Consider the following 15,314-nt stretch of genomic DNA (forward strand, 5'->3'; position numbering starts at 1 on the left):
TTCATTGTTAGTTCAAGTTATCTAACTATTGTGTTGACACATTTTAACATTTAACAATTTAATGCTACTGAAAGTGATGCAAAAATAGCTATTTTATTTATAAATATGTAATTTCATATTATTGAAATATAATTATAAAATTATATACAATATAAATGAAATTTATTTTAAATTTGTAAAATCTTATTTCAATCTTGTTGAAAAATAAAACAAAAAATCAGCTATTTTAGCGACAGTCCCTTCACCTAATTTTTCTATTTGTCTTTTGTCACCTGTGATATATTTAGCAATGGGAAAAGATAACCTCAGTCATATCATCTGTCACCGTTTACACACACGGATCCTCCTTCTGTTGTAGTACTGCCCGTGTTGCCATGTCCGCTTAATATACACGGTTTTTTTCCAGGATAGATTGCGTGTTTTTTCTTGCGCGATCTGGCCACACCGAGTACTATCAGCGACGGTGCGCTGCTGTGTATATGCACTAGTTCGGCGGCCGTGCGGCTTTTATGCATTTAGCACATCTATAGCAGCTATACGACACGCAGCGTCAATATTTTGCTTGATTAAAGCATAAATGGCCTCCGGAGCCGAGAGAGCGGAGCCTGGAGACAGCGAACAGGATGAAGAAGATGTATACGAAGTGGAGAGGATTATTGACACGCGAGTGGAGGAGGTGAGACTGAGAGTGTGTGGCAGCGCTTGTGATGCCATCTTGCTAGCGACTTAGCATGTAGCCTTTACGGTCCTTAATAGTACAGATACGTGTATAATAAGTAGGATAATGTCAAAGAAATAATCAAAAAGGACAATTTATGGCCTGGTCTTAAAACACAAACTTCCCGCAGTGCAGAGAGAAAGTGTGCAGCAGCGCGTCGGATGACATCTTGCTAGCAACTTAGCATGTAGCTATTACTGTCCTTAGTAAATAAATACTCCAGATATGTGTGTAATTAGTAGGACAACGCCAAATAAATAGTCAAATGGGAAATTTTACGGCCTGTTCGCCTTCAAACACAAACTTCCCGCAGCGCAGAGAGGCTGTTATACACTCGTTGTAACTTTCTAACGGTTAGCTCAGCTCGCCGCCCGCTTTGAGCCATAAAGCAGAGGCGCGAGACAAATTGACTTCCAACGGCGTTGTGCTGTTGTTTACATTACAACCGCTTAAAATTGAGCTAAATTACTACTTTAAACCTCAGACTGATCCTACCTACGCCCAAAATAAATGCCGAACATGACCAGTGGTGTTTCATGCGGAGGAAAACAATGTTGACAGCAGTGACCCAAGGGTTTATTATGCACCGGTTGTCTACAGAATCCTATTATATCTGAAACGGCACATTATTGGTCGTTTTGTTCTTTGTATGAATGCATAGAAAAGAGAGGGACTAAGTCTTGTGTACATCCTCAAGATCAGACAAAATAAATGATGCATGTCCACATTCACTGTGTAAACGCATAAATAACAAATATATCTTACAAACTCTTAACGCGTGAAAGATTAATCGCGTGTGTCCTGGTAGACCTTGATGCATGAGCTTACGGGAGTGCATAACAATGATTCAGCATTTTCTTTAGAAGTCGTTTATTTCATTAGAATGTAGTATTTATTCGGTTGTTTGGATTATTTTAAGATGTAGCAACAGACACTGAATAGTGTTACTGTACTGTGGGAAGCCGTTTTAGACATCGATTTGCCCCGAAGGTGTTTTGGAGATGTAAGGTGTGGTTGGGATCTGTTGGAGTCTGCATTTCCCTGTTCCCTTGGGTTCTCATAGAGAGAAATATCACATTACATACATTCATCACCTTCATGTCTGAAGATGCTAGGTTGCCTCATCATATGTGAAATGCTGACTGAATGATTTTTTGGGGGGTTATGTTTTGTTTATTATTGGTGAGGCTACATTCAACATTGCCAAATCAAGATATATCACAAGTGTGTGTGTGTGGAACTGTATATCATTAGTATTCAAAGGACAAGGGTTAAGGGGGTTTGTTTTAAATAACTTGAAGAGGAAAAGACAGATGATGGAGTGGAGTGAGCAGAAAAAAAGTGTACTTGAAAAGGGACAGTGGCAGAAAAACACTGTTGCAGATGAAACCCTGTTGGCTAAGATCAATAAAGCCTTGGTAAAGTTTGAGGACGTCAGTGATTAGAGGACAGATAACACAGCATGTAAAATCCAATTTTGTACCGCTCAGTGCCCTTTGACCTGGAGTCACTTCTACTGCTGTCACTATCTGTAATGTGTGAAGTAAGTGTATGTGAGAGGCTCATGTTTCTTTGGTCGTTTTTTTCCTTGTGCACTGACTTGCGTATCAAATCTAATCAACATTTAAATTCAAAACTATCTGTAAATAATGCGTAAGATGTCTTAACTCAAAGGCTATCATTGACTATCCTTATTTGAATGGTTTAAAGTCATATTAAAATGCACATAAAGGAATTGATAAGAAGAATCAAAATTTTAATTTCATAACAAGTATCCTATTTCTGATCTCGAATCGATTTTCGATTCCCAACCCTAGTCAGCATATTAGAATGATTTCTGAAGAATCATGTGACACTGAAGAAAATATCCTGGAAGTTCAGCTTTACAATCACAGGAATAAATGATATTTTAAAATATATTAAAATAGAAAACAGTATTTCACAATATTACTGTTTTTTTCCACTATTTTTTTTATCAAATAAATGCAGCCTTGGGGAGCAATAGAGACTTCTTTCAAAAACATCAAACAGTTTTATAGATACAAATTTTACCTTTCAAACTTTTGAATGGTATTATACGTTAACAATGTCAACTCTGAAACCGCGAATACCAGTTTCGGTCAGTATCTTGACTGCAGTGGCATTAAACCCATAACTAGATAGGGCACAGATAGATCGATATCAAATATCCCATTACATAGAACAAAGTACTTTTTTTTTTTTTTTTTTTTTGCCTTTACATTTTAAATATCACTTCCTGTGGCATTTTTGTTTTGAGACCTTGTTCATTTCTTACTCTGCATGTAAGCTATGTAATAATAATGAGGCTTTTTGAGTAAGTATTTCTGCTTCTCTGTGTGTTGGTCTTTTATTCAAGTGGCGTCCATTCATACTGCCTGCAACACGAGTCAGTCTGGCCGTCAGCCAATAATAACCACTCTCAACTGACAGCCTGTGCTTCCTAGACCACTGCGCTTTGGCAGACACACAGACAATCATGTCTTTAACTTGCTTGTTTACATAAATACAGTTATTAACCGTTTCTCATTGCTGCTTGTTCCTGCACAAAGGCAGTTGTGCATGAAATTAAGACTCTAATCTAAGCCAAGGCTCTTAAATATGTGTGAACCTACTACTTGTTTTAAGACACAGATAGATGTGGGTTTACATACAACAGCCACAAAAGTATGTTGAGTTGCTTTGTCAGTGTTGTGAAACCAGTTGATGGAGAGAGAGAGAGAGCCCATCCACTTTGGGCCACCAGTTGATTGGGATTAAAACATATTATTTGGCTTTGATCTTCAGCTATTATTAATCCTCCAGCTAGAGTCACAGGAAATAAGAGGAGCAGGGAATCAGCTGTGTTTGTTACTTAGCAACATGGCAGATAATCAACTTCCCTTTGAAACTAACCTGTGGCACTTGTGATGTGTCTGCTGAACATTAATGGGTTTTAGCCTTAAAGGGTTAGTTCCTCACCCACTTGTCGTTCCAAACCCGTAAGACCTTCGTTCATCTTCGGAACACAAATGAAGATATTTTTGATGAAATCCGAGAGCTTTCTGAACTAACCGGTGCTGAAATAGCGGGTTTCATTACCCTTAAATGAGTGTATAAACCTGTATGTTTTCATTAATATTACTGATATTGTTGTTTGGAGTTTGTAGATAACCTAATGACAGGCCGTGATCTTTGACCTCTAACATTTTTGTAGGGAGTGGTGCTGTATCGGGTGCGATGGAAGAACTATTCATCGGACGATGACACCTGGGAGCCTGAGGCGCATTTGGACGACTGCAGGGAGGTGCTGCTGGCCTACAAGAAGGCCCTGGCCGAGATTAAGCCTAAGATAGAAACTGGCATGGTACGACTCTTAAGATGTGTTCACATGATTGTAATTTTTCTAAGAACTTGTATGGACAAGGCAATATCTGGTTTCCTTGCTTTGTGAATACTGATTTGTGCTTTTTTGTACCTAGAAGCTGCCCACAAAGAGTGATCTGTTCGATGCCGACTCAGAGAGTGAAAGCGATAAAGAAAAACCTAAAGAATCACCTATAAAGAAGAAGAAGAAGAAAAAGAAGAAAGTGGAAGTATCAGACGATGAGATGCCTGTGAAGGAAAAGAAGAAGAAAAAGAAGGATAAATGGCGGGAGGACAAGCCTCTGCCTGCGCCTGAGTCTGATGAGGAGGAGGAAGAGAGCAGGGATCCTTCCCCTGCACCTCCTAAAAAAGAGACAAAGAAGAGGCTCATTGAATCAGATGATGACGATGCCCCGGTTACTCCTAAGAAACAAAAGAAGCTTAATAAACCTAGAGATGAAGGAAAACAAAAGAAAGAAAGCGGAGACGACCACAAGAAAAAGAAAATCAAGTCAAAAAAAGAGATTGATTCCTCTGACGAAGAGGATGATAAGAGCGACGTGCCCTCTGAGTCCCACACGGATGATACGACAAACACAGAAACGAATGATTCCTCCAAAACCACGACAGCAAAATCCACAGACAAATCTGTGCGAAGTGAGAGTGGAGGCGACCTCAAACAAGCTAAGCAGAAGAAGACCAAGTCTGGCCCGAAACTGCAAGGTTTCAAAGACCTGATTCAAGAGAAGAAGCCTAGAAAACTAGAGGTTTCAACGGCTGTGCTCAAAGAAAGTGGCTTAAACAAACTCAAGAACCTTACTAGTAGCAAAAGCACCAGCAAGTCTTCTCGCAGTGAGGAGGAGCACGATTCCAGTGACACAGGGGCAGCCACGTCTGCACCCAAGTCAAAGGTCAAAAGCAAAGGGCAAGAAGCAGCCCTTCCTTCTCAGCGGCTCTCATCTGCATCTTCCTCCTCCTCATCCTCCACAGCATCAACAGCCCCAGTCAAACCCAAAGAGGAAGAGCCGAAAGAAGAAGGTGGTGAGAAGGGTGGCGCCTCTAACCTGTTTGAGAAGTTCCTGCTGAACTGTGAGGCAAAAGATCGTGTACCAAGGAGACAAGCAGACCAGAACAAGAATGCAACTCCAAAGGTACATGTCTATAAAGCTCTACTGGAGCCCATTTTCTCCCTTTTTCCTTAATTTGGCAGTTTTGTCATAAGGCAAAAATGTTCTCTCTCTCTCTCTCTCTCTCTCTCTTTCTCATCATATCTTATTATTTTTAATATTGAATGGATTTGTGCTGCTTATTTTTGTGGTAACCGATTTTTTTGATGATTGAATAAAGTTCAAAAGAACAGCATTTAATTTAAATAGAAAACCTTTGTAACTCTGTAACGTTAAGTTTTTACTTGTAAAGTTTTTACTTTCACGTTTGATAAATTTAATGCATTCTTGCTAATTAGAAATATTAATTACTTGTTAAAAAATCTTCCTGACTCAACTTTTCAGCGGTAGTGTAATTATTAATTATTTTTTCTTTTACTTACTGGAAACCCCCAAGAATGCTTGGAAAAGTTTTCAGAAAATGTAAAGAATTTAGTGTTATGTTTGTAATTTTACTGTTTTTTTTTTTTTTTTACTTGTTCTACAGGGTACAGGGAAAAATGAAAAGAAAACAAAATTGTCAAAGCAGTCTCCTGCACGGAAACCTGACTCAGATAAGTCAGAGAAGGCAAAAGATGGTAAAATACAATTTTAGCTGACTTAATTTCAAATGGTCTTGTGCTTTTTATTTGATCACCTGATATTAACGAATGCATTCTTCTCCTATCAGCGCCACGACCAGGTCAGAGTCCCGTCTCCATGGAGGTAGACGAGAAACAGGAGAAGGGAGCATCCGAGATGGAGAAAAGTGATAAATCAGATGAGCCGGCTCCAAAATCTAAGGAGGAATTACAAAGAGAGCAGAGAGAAGAAGAGCAAAGGAAGAGGAAAGAAAAGATGGAAGAAGAGGAGAGGAGGAGGAAAGAAAGGATTGAAGAAGAGGAGAGAAAGAAGAAAGAAAGAATCGAGGAAGCCCAACGGGAGAGAAAAGCACGCATGGAGGAGGCACAGAGACTGGCAGAAGAAGCCAGGCAAGAGCGGCTGGAAAGGAAGTCCATGACGGAGTCAATAGCATCTCCTGACTCTACAGAAGACTCCAGATGGAAGGACAAGAGGAGGAGAAGTGAAACACGGGTCTTCACCGCCTGCAATGACAATCAGGACTCTCAGGAGACCATGGAGCGCTCGGACAAAACTCCTGGTTTGTACTTGTCAATGTAAAGTTAAAAGAGGTTCAACTTTTAAAAACATGTCTGTTCATTTGCACTAGGGCAATATGTGCGATTATCAAATCCTGGGCTTCGAAGTGAGGTGCGCCGATGTGTTCTTTTACATGAGTGCAGCTCATGATCCGGTGTTTTCAATGTCTCAGAGTGGCTTGGTTTGTGTAAATGATCCACACAAACTCATCTCTGCATCTGTTGAGTTTGGGTCGCTTATAACGTGCATCTGATAAGGCAAAGTAAAAGCTTGATGGTTTAATGTTTGAAAATGAAGAAGGCTATACATTTATTATTGTAAACTTAAACTTGCACTGTAAATAAATTTAGTATTTTTCTTAAATCCTTTTTTATTTTATAATGAAGTATTAGTAATATTTCTTGATATTTTATAGTGAAATTGATGTATAGTATAACATATTTAATATATAATATAATATAATATAACTCTGCAAAGAAGCACATTAAACCAGGTGCTGCTTTTTGTTTTGTTTTGTTTTTAAATCACAATTTTTGATCAGAGAAATGGCAATTAAAAAACAATTCCCCAAATCGTGCAGCCCTAATTTGGACTTCATTTTGCTATTTTTGAGCGGAACAACACATTGTGTGATCCATACCCACTTGCTGATTATATATGTATTATAGGCTATGCATGTGATTGCTAAGATAGTGGGGATCCCAAGCTGTTTTTGAGTCCCAGATCACCCCTGGACACTAGTAACCATGTGTCTCTGTGTAACAGACAGGGGACTGCCATCTCTTAATCTTGGGCTTGAACTCAAGCTGGACTGGATGACACTGGAGGACTTTCAGAAACACTTGAATGGAGAGGATGAGAATCTCTCTCCGCTAGCCTTAACTCCCGGTGAGTGATATACACAAAAAAACAATAGCACCGTCTTTCATTTATTGTAACATTCAGTTTTGAGTCACAAGTTTTTCCTCTATTTTTCTTTTTTGCTCTTTATTTACTGTCTAACTCTTAGCTGAGCTGCGAGAAGCAGTGAAAAATGGGAATTACCTGGCAGTAAAACGTGCACTTAATTCCAAAGAGGACTACAATCTGGATCAGGAGGTATGCTACTTGTTTCTCTTTCTCTCTTCCATCTCTTGACTCTGTCTTGAAATCTGTTATAATGACTCGTCAGAGAAACTGGGTCGTGTAACAGTTCATCATTCAGTCCCTGGGTTGATATCACTGAGCAGGAACAGGCGTTTTCACTCAAATTAACATACTTGTCTATAATATCTGCAGAGAGTTTTGTTAACATTCACGTTCATCTGTTAGAACGCAATGTAATTGAAATGAATCAGTGAAGAAAGATGCTTTTTGGGTCCAGAAAAGTATTTGAGATGATATTATGTGAACATTTTTTTCATTTTTTGTTTATGTGCTGCCACCTGCAGGACTCTAGCGGCATGTCCTTAACACTGCTGGCTGCTGCGGGTGGTCAGGATGATGTCCTCAGGCTGCTTATTAAGAAAGGAGTGAAGGTCAATGCCCGACAGAAGAATGGCACCACTGCCCTGATGCATGCTGCTGAAAAGGTGAAGAACAACACTGCTCAATTCAGGAACACTCACAATGGCTGTTTCACTTCAACCACTAAATACAAGAGTATTAGCATATTTTGAATTGTATTGTTATATTTGTTTTAGTATAGTTAAGCATTCAATTTGAAGCCCTCAACTGTTTCTTTTATAACTCATCCTGTTTGGTGCAGAACTTCTTGACGACAGTGGCCATTCTTCTGGAGGCAGGAGCATCTGTAAATGCCCAAACTCTAGGTGGAGAAACGGCTCTCATGAAGGTGAGAAGGTTGTGATATTCAGGGTTGTGATATCCCTCCCCCTCCCCCCTCCACATTTCCATTCCCATTAAATTAGTGTATTGTGTAAAACTTATGGAAATAAAACAGCGATTGACTAATCAGAACTCAATATTTTTATAAATCGACATTTTTTCGCCCCTTGTTCAAAATGGCCAGGAGAACGGTTCAAGCGTATCTTTGGACGTTCTTTATAAAGAAGTAATTGGAAGGTATGATATTGGTCTTTAGTGTTTAAGGGTATGACATAACAAAATCCTGACATAACATTTGAAAAAATAATGAACAGTTAAAGTGTGTTGATTCAGTAAGGGATCGTTGACAAATTTGCATTGAATTATTGAAAGTGCATGTAATCACTGAGGTGATAATTCACTCATTCATATGTTGGCTAAATGTGCGTGTTTATTTTTTAAAAACATCCAATGACACTGTTTAAATCTGCACAGAAACCATTCAAGCCACAGCTAACAAAGACTAGAAAGGATGTGTGCTCTGTACACGTGACTGTTAGGGATGAGAGACAATTCTGAGAAAAGAGAGAGAGGGAAATGTTCAGAAACATTGGAGGAGGACAGAGAGTTCCTTTTAGAAATGATCGTCCTATTCTTTTCATCTTTGCATCTTTACCCTTTAGCCAGCAGCCATATCACCCTGTAGCCTAAGGACAATTGCTCACTGAAGCTAAGCAGGGTTGAGCCTGGTTAGTGCCTGGATGGGAGAGACCTCCTGGGAAAACTAGTTTGCTGCTGGAAGAGGTGTTAGTGAGGCCAGCAGGGGGTGCTCACCCTGTGGTCTGTGTGGGTCCTAACACCCCTGTATAGTGACGGAGACACACTGTAACAAGCACCTTCCTTCGGATAAGATGGAAAACCGAGGTCCTGACTCTCTGTGGTCATTAAAAATCCCATGGCACTTCTCGTAAACAGTAGGGGTGTCTCCACCCATTGGCCCTTGCCAATCATGGCCTCCTAATAATCCCCATCCACTGAATTGGCTCTATCACTCTCTCTCCTCTCCACCTATATCTGGTGTGTGGTGAGCACACACTGGCGCCATTGTACTGTGGCTGTCGTCGCATCATCCAAGTAGATGTTGCACACTGGTGGTGGTTGAGGAGAGATCCCCTGATATGATTGTAAAGCACTTTGGGTGTGCAGTAGTACATATAAAAATGCTATATAAATGCCTCATTCATTCATTCATTCATTTACCATCCACTGTCAGAGCTTTGAAGCCCTGAAGTGTGTAGCTCAAAAATAATTGTCATTTGGAACTCATTTCATTTTTTTTAAATCTGTTGATTGATTAACCCTTCAGTCCCCTCCGAAGGTTTCATTAGGTAGTTTCACACACAGTGATTTTGTTTGTTTGTGTTTGTATCTGTGTGTGAGAGTCATAATACTACAGTCATTTAATGCCTATTTAGATTTTTTTATCTACTCTTTAATCCCAGAAATAAAAATATTTTTAAAATTAGACAAATTCTATAATCATTGTGTACGATTAGGCACCCATAACTGCCCTTTTTTATAATGAATAGAAAGTTCAACAGAACTTTTTTTTTGGTAACAATGTAAATGCCATTACTGACCATTTTGATTAATTTAATGTATCCTATCCTTAATATAAGTATTAATTTCCTAAATAAATAAAAAAATCATACACTTGTACTGTTTTTTTTTTTTTTTTTTTTTAAGTTTACTATTTAAGTTGTGCTTTAACTATTAGATATTTTGCACTTAAGTAATAACTTTTGTTATGTACTAAATCCTGATTGTTGTCTTTTTCCTTCTAAGGCTTGTAAGAGGGGCAATGCAGATGTGGTTCGCCTCCTGCTGGAATATGGGGCTGACTGCAACATCCTGTCTAAACATAAGACCACTGCCTTGTACTGTGCCAAAGTTAGCAAAAATGAGATGGTACATGATCTCATCAAAGACCACATGCAAACGTGAGTGTTTTATATCTGCATTATTTCAAACACTGCCGTGTGTGTATTTTTGAATTTAAAGACGCATGTGTGAAATGTATCTCACAGGTTATCAACAGTGGCGGAAGAGACAATCAGAGCTTATTTTGAAACGCGGCTGGCCCTGCTGGAACCTGTATTTCCTCTGGCTTGCCACAGATTGTGTGAGGGACCAGACTTTTCACTGGAGTTCAACTACAAACCCCCTCAACACTCACCCGGAGAAGGTGAGATGCTTGCTTAAAATTCTTCTGGTCTCAGTAATTGCCATTTTATTTACCAAATAAGTGTGGTGTTATTGTGTTTTCTGTCTCAGGATCTGGCATACTGCTTTTCATCTTTCACGCAAACTTCCTTAATGAGATCACAGCTAGACTTTGCGGGCCCTGTAGTGTCCATGCTGTCGTCCTGAATGACAAGTTTCAGCTACCCATCTTCTTGGTAAGACACTGATGTCGCGAATGATCCTTGTGCAAATGTATCATGTCTTTGTTCTGTTGAATGTCTGCTGTCTCTCACAATCTGCATGCTGATCCCCCCTGCAGGACAGCCATTTCATATACTCTTTCAGTCCTGTTCAAGGAGCCAACAAACTGTTCATTCGTCTGGCAGAGTCCCCAACAGCTAAGGTAATTGGGACTGTTACACATTAGTATTTATATGAGAGTTTAGATACTGCTATATTAATGCCCGAACATGCACCAAAGCAAGTGAATATTTGGGATATGTAAACTAATCAAACTTGTAGCTAACTTGGTTCCCATGGTTCTTTGGAAATATCAGGGAATGTTTAAGTCGATCCTATCTGTTTTTTTTTTTTAAATGCATAGTAATAATATTATTGGAAACGATTCCTCTGTGCACACTTTTGCCTTGTAATTCTTACCTACTGTATGGTGGACCATAACCACCTGGAGGACGGCGCCCCGTCCAAGAAGCCACTATCAATGCATTACCACTTCCAAAGTGTGTGCTAGATACATTAGTGCTTCCTTATCTGCTCAGCATTAAGACACCACTCCCAAGTTACTCTTTGCAGTAAAAAGGTTCATTAGCGGCCGGCCGAGAGTCACTTCAGACACAGCAGAGCAACTCAACGACCAGAAAAATACACATGCAATCATACCTTGCAGATTATGTTCAAAATACTCAAGTTGAGACATGCATGTGCTCAACAGCATTCTACATTCTTATTGATTACACTCACACTGGCCTGACTTGCTGCTGACAGTATTTTCATATTAATTTCTGAAGTCTAGGCTTTTTAAATAATGTGTGTAGCATTTATATGCGAGTGTGTGAGAAGCATATTATTTTGAGACCATAAAATAACAATTAAGCAAAACTACTAAAACACTTCCATTACCACTCTTTTAAAGAACCTTTCATTCTTCATCAAATTTTCTCCACAATCACAACATGGAAGAAAAGGTCTTTGTCTACTTCCGCAACATTGCAACTTTAATGTTGTTTTGGTGATATAATAATAATAATAGCTTTTGGTTTTTCATAGAATAATTCTATCTCACTCTGAATGATTTGTTGACTTGATTTTTAAAAATCCTTATCATGGAAAAGTGGGAATTCTGAGCAATAATTTGATTATATGATGATTTATTTAAATGTATTAATCAGGGAATGTGTTTCTCTTTTTCCACAGGTTAAACTCCTCATTTGTGCATACAGAGTCCAGCTACAGTGATGCCACAGTCCTCCCTTCCAGGTCAAATGTCACTTCAGGAGCTCGGCCTCTCCAAGAACTAAGACTTTTCCTACACCTGACACATGCTGAGCAGGACACAGTTTAGAAACGGTTTTGTTTTATTTTGGGAAAGACTGAAGTACTAACAGGTCAATAACAACAGCCACAAATCTCAGTGTGACCTTAAATTCGCGCTTGATTAAGTGTTTTAACGAGTTTCCGGAGATATGTTTTTTGAATAGCAACTGAGGTCAGCATGAAGTGTGACACATTGGGCTTGTATCTTGTCATTTGTAAATCTTGTTTGTAAAGTGTTCCTTTTATTATTTTTTATTTTAAATAGAATAATTTATCACTCCAGATTCACCCACTGTTTTATGTTCTGTGTGTTTAACCCGACCACGCACTCGTCTGATGTGTTGCCGTCTGCATTGCTTTGGCTGAGTGTATGAAGGAATGAGCAAGCAGTTCTCGTTTCTTTGTGCTAATGGGACTGAGAAAAGACTGGACCCAAGTGTGACTTTGAACACCAGAGTGGGTGCTTTTTGTTTCCTGAGAATGTGACGGTTTTTAAAAAGCATGAACTAATGGTGTGCATCCTAAATTGGACAAAAATGAAGCCATTATAGTTGAAGAAATGTATGAATGTATATGTTTGGTTTGAGAGGTATTTTAAGGGCTAATTTGTGTTTGTATTGAGAGGAGGATCCACACAGGTTGTAATCATCCAAGTTGGAGTGATTAGTGGAAAATGTTCTTTTAATGCTGATTAGTAGGGAACTTGACCCTTTTTATGTGTGCACCTATGTGTTGTCAGGCCGGTTGTTCATCAGCTCAGTTTAATTTCTTATTAGATTTTGCATTTGACTTTAGTTATATAACTGTTAAAATGGCAGCACAGGAGCTCAGGTCATCTTTTCATACTGATCATAAAAGTCATGTGAGTGTAGTTTTCATGAAATCATTTATGACTGAACTAAAAGTCAGATTGGGAATTTACAGCTGGGCTCATCCTGAAGAGTTTTAGATGTGCAGTGAAGAGTTCTTTAATTCTGTTGTTCATGGCCTACCTCTCTTTGTCCTGTCATTGTACTATTAGTAAGTGAAAGACTGCTCATTGATTCACTTCCTCTTTTGACTACAATAAATAAACTGTACATATATTTCCATAACAATCAATATTTTGTCTTCACTCCTCTTCAATATAGCAACCTTAACATTTCTAAAGAAGTAAACAGTTCTCTTAACTGGTACAGCATTAGATTTTCATCCCTGTAGTTTAATATACACATTAATTTTAACAAGGAAGACTATTTCAGAACAAATGCATGTTAGAACGTGTTCAGATGGAAAAGGTGGCCCTTTGCCAACATACACACTAGAGATGGTTGTGACAGAAATGTCTTTACTATAGTCTATAAGAGCAGCAAGAAAAAGACACATGGGAATAAGTCCAGAGGTCTGTACCATGCTTGTAGACAAACTCAGGGTCACGGGATTAGTTTTGAGCTGACAATACCAAATAAATCCAATCAGGCTTTGTTGGTACCTTAAACTTTACCTGTCAGCTAACTATGGAGTGTGTGCACATGAAAGTGTGACATCACTTGCTAACAGCCAATCATATGCCTTGAAAGATATTAGGTGTGTTCGACTTGAAGCGGCGCTGTGCAAACCCATAGACTGTATATAAAGTGCAGACCGATCCGTGTATGACATCTGAGTAGTAAGTACAGCGAGAGCTGATGGCTTCAAATGCTTTCGAATCTCTCTCACGGTACTTTGATGCCATACACTGATCAGTCTGCGCTGTGCCGCTTCTAGTCGAACACACCTATAGAAACTGCAATTCACTCTGTGAGAGAATCAATGTGATACACTTCTCTCTTGACCACTACTTTATGGTACAGTCCTTTGGTTCATTAGATATCTAATGACATCAAACATTGGATTAACAGTCAACAGGTAAAAAGGTCCATGTATGACAATATTATGGGAAATATAACAAACATCTCTTAAGACAAGCAGGGTTATTCTGTTTAACGTATAATTTTGTATACATGCATCGGTGTACTATCTATCTTTGTCACATGCAGAATAATATGAAAGCCTTTAACACTATTTTTGTTGTAGCAATCTGGGTATATTTATTGGCCAGTCTAAAACTGTGTCTTTAAAAAGCCAAAACAGAACATTGGCGACTTTTGTGACCAAATCAACAGAATTGATAAACTGTCATACAAATGTTTGTTAATGTTTAACTGCTGCCTATCATCCCTTACAGACATTACTGTAAAATAGTAGGTCTCTCTGTACTGTTTTGTCAAAATAAATGTCTGCACCCTAGCCCTAGTATTGGGTCGGCTGTAAAGCACATAGGTATTTCTATATGTTTTGCATTTTGACAAATAGTACTGAGTCACAGTCAATTGTTTCACAAGTTCACAACGACAAACTGGGTCACTCGATTCGCTTCCTCTTTCGATCCCATTAGTGTCCACATGTGTTGGGCAAGGAGGTCTTTAAAGGGGTCACTTGTTTTATTAAGTAATTTAAGTCAGAAAAATAGTCATATGTTTCGTGAAAGGATTTATTTATTACAGAAAGGATTCCTAAAATGTAACTTTGACTCTTGCGTAATGCAGTTCCGTCGCCATATTTTCACCCAAGTGTACTTGCTTACCCCTCAGTTAACGCTCCAGTGTTTATAAGTACAGCTATTGACTTTTTATTGTTCTGCTTTGAGAAGTGTTGCAAGAAATTAACGCTTAATAAACTGAAGAAATTAAGTGGCATTCAGCAACACTTAAGTAGCATTTTCGTTAACTGTTGCTGCATATTTTTTGTTTTTCAATTACACAATAGATATTAGACTACATACATATTCGTTAAAGCGTTCATTTAAACCCCATTAGAATGAAATCGACCGAAACAATGATTTACAAATCTTGCATGACTTCACTGGACTGTCCAATTTAAAACTTAAACATGACGAACTGTATGTTCCTGCTAATCTCAAACTACCACACGTGTCTGTTTCGTAAACGAATAATCCTTTTGAGTCGATTCTCCTCAATGAATCAGTTGAACCATTGTATACAAGAGATCTGAAAGGTTCGTTCATGATTCGGTCAGAGGTGTTTTCGAGTCAACAACTCACTGACTCATTGAACCGAGAACCGTCTCTTCTGAAAATGTCTGATTCATACTGAGCCAAGAAAAATTGAGTGAGATGATTATAGCATTTCGAGAGATTACCAATAGCATAAGGTGCATACTAATGGAACCTTTAGGAACATTTAATGTTCTACGCTGTCGCTGGGACGTCAAGGACCACGTGGTGGCGTTATTACGTCATGGCGTAAAAGAATCACGGAATCGTGTTTTTAGAAAGGAACTGT

The 15,314-nt window shown here is 38.8% G+C and overlaps 1 protein-coding gene across 2 annotated transcripts; it reads left to right on the plus strand.

The window, feature by feature from the left end:
- Nucleotides 1–305: 305 nt before the first annotated feature.
- Nucleotides 306–13,090, plus strand: mphosph8 (M-phase phosphoprotein 8). 2 transcript variants are annotated; one of them, XM_081368686.1, is made up of 14 exons: nt 306–676; nt 3,933–4,082; nt 4,201–5,232; nt 5,735–5,825; nt 5,918–6,388; nt 7,153–7,275; nt 7,397–7,485; nt 7,818–7,958; nt 8,135–8,221; nt 10,039–10,193; nt 10,281–10,438; nt 10,528–10,652; nt 10,757–10,840; nt 11,872–13,090. In XM_081368686.1, exons 1-14 carry the CDS (start codon nt 578–580, stop codon nt 11,911–11,913), a joined length of 2,847 nt encoding a protein of 948 aa, XP_081224812.1. In that variant the 5' UTR covers nt 306–577; the 3' UTR covers nt 11,914–13,090. The 2 variants fall into 2 exon arrangements, with proteins under 2 accessions (XP_081224812.1, XP_081224811.1); XM_081368685.1 differs by having other exon boundaries at nt 308–676; nt 4,198–5,232.
- The last annotated feature ends 2,224 nt before the right edge of the window (nt 13,091–15,314 follow it).

Source organism: Scardinius erythrophthalmus (genome assembly GCF_964197995.2).
Source record: "Scardinius erythrophthalmus genome assembly, chromosome: 6".
NCBI lineage: Eukaryota > Metazoa > Chordata > Actinopteri > Cypriniformes > Leuciscidae > Scardinius > Scardinius erythrophthalmus.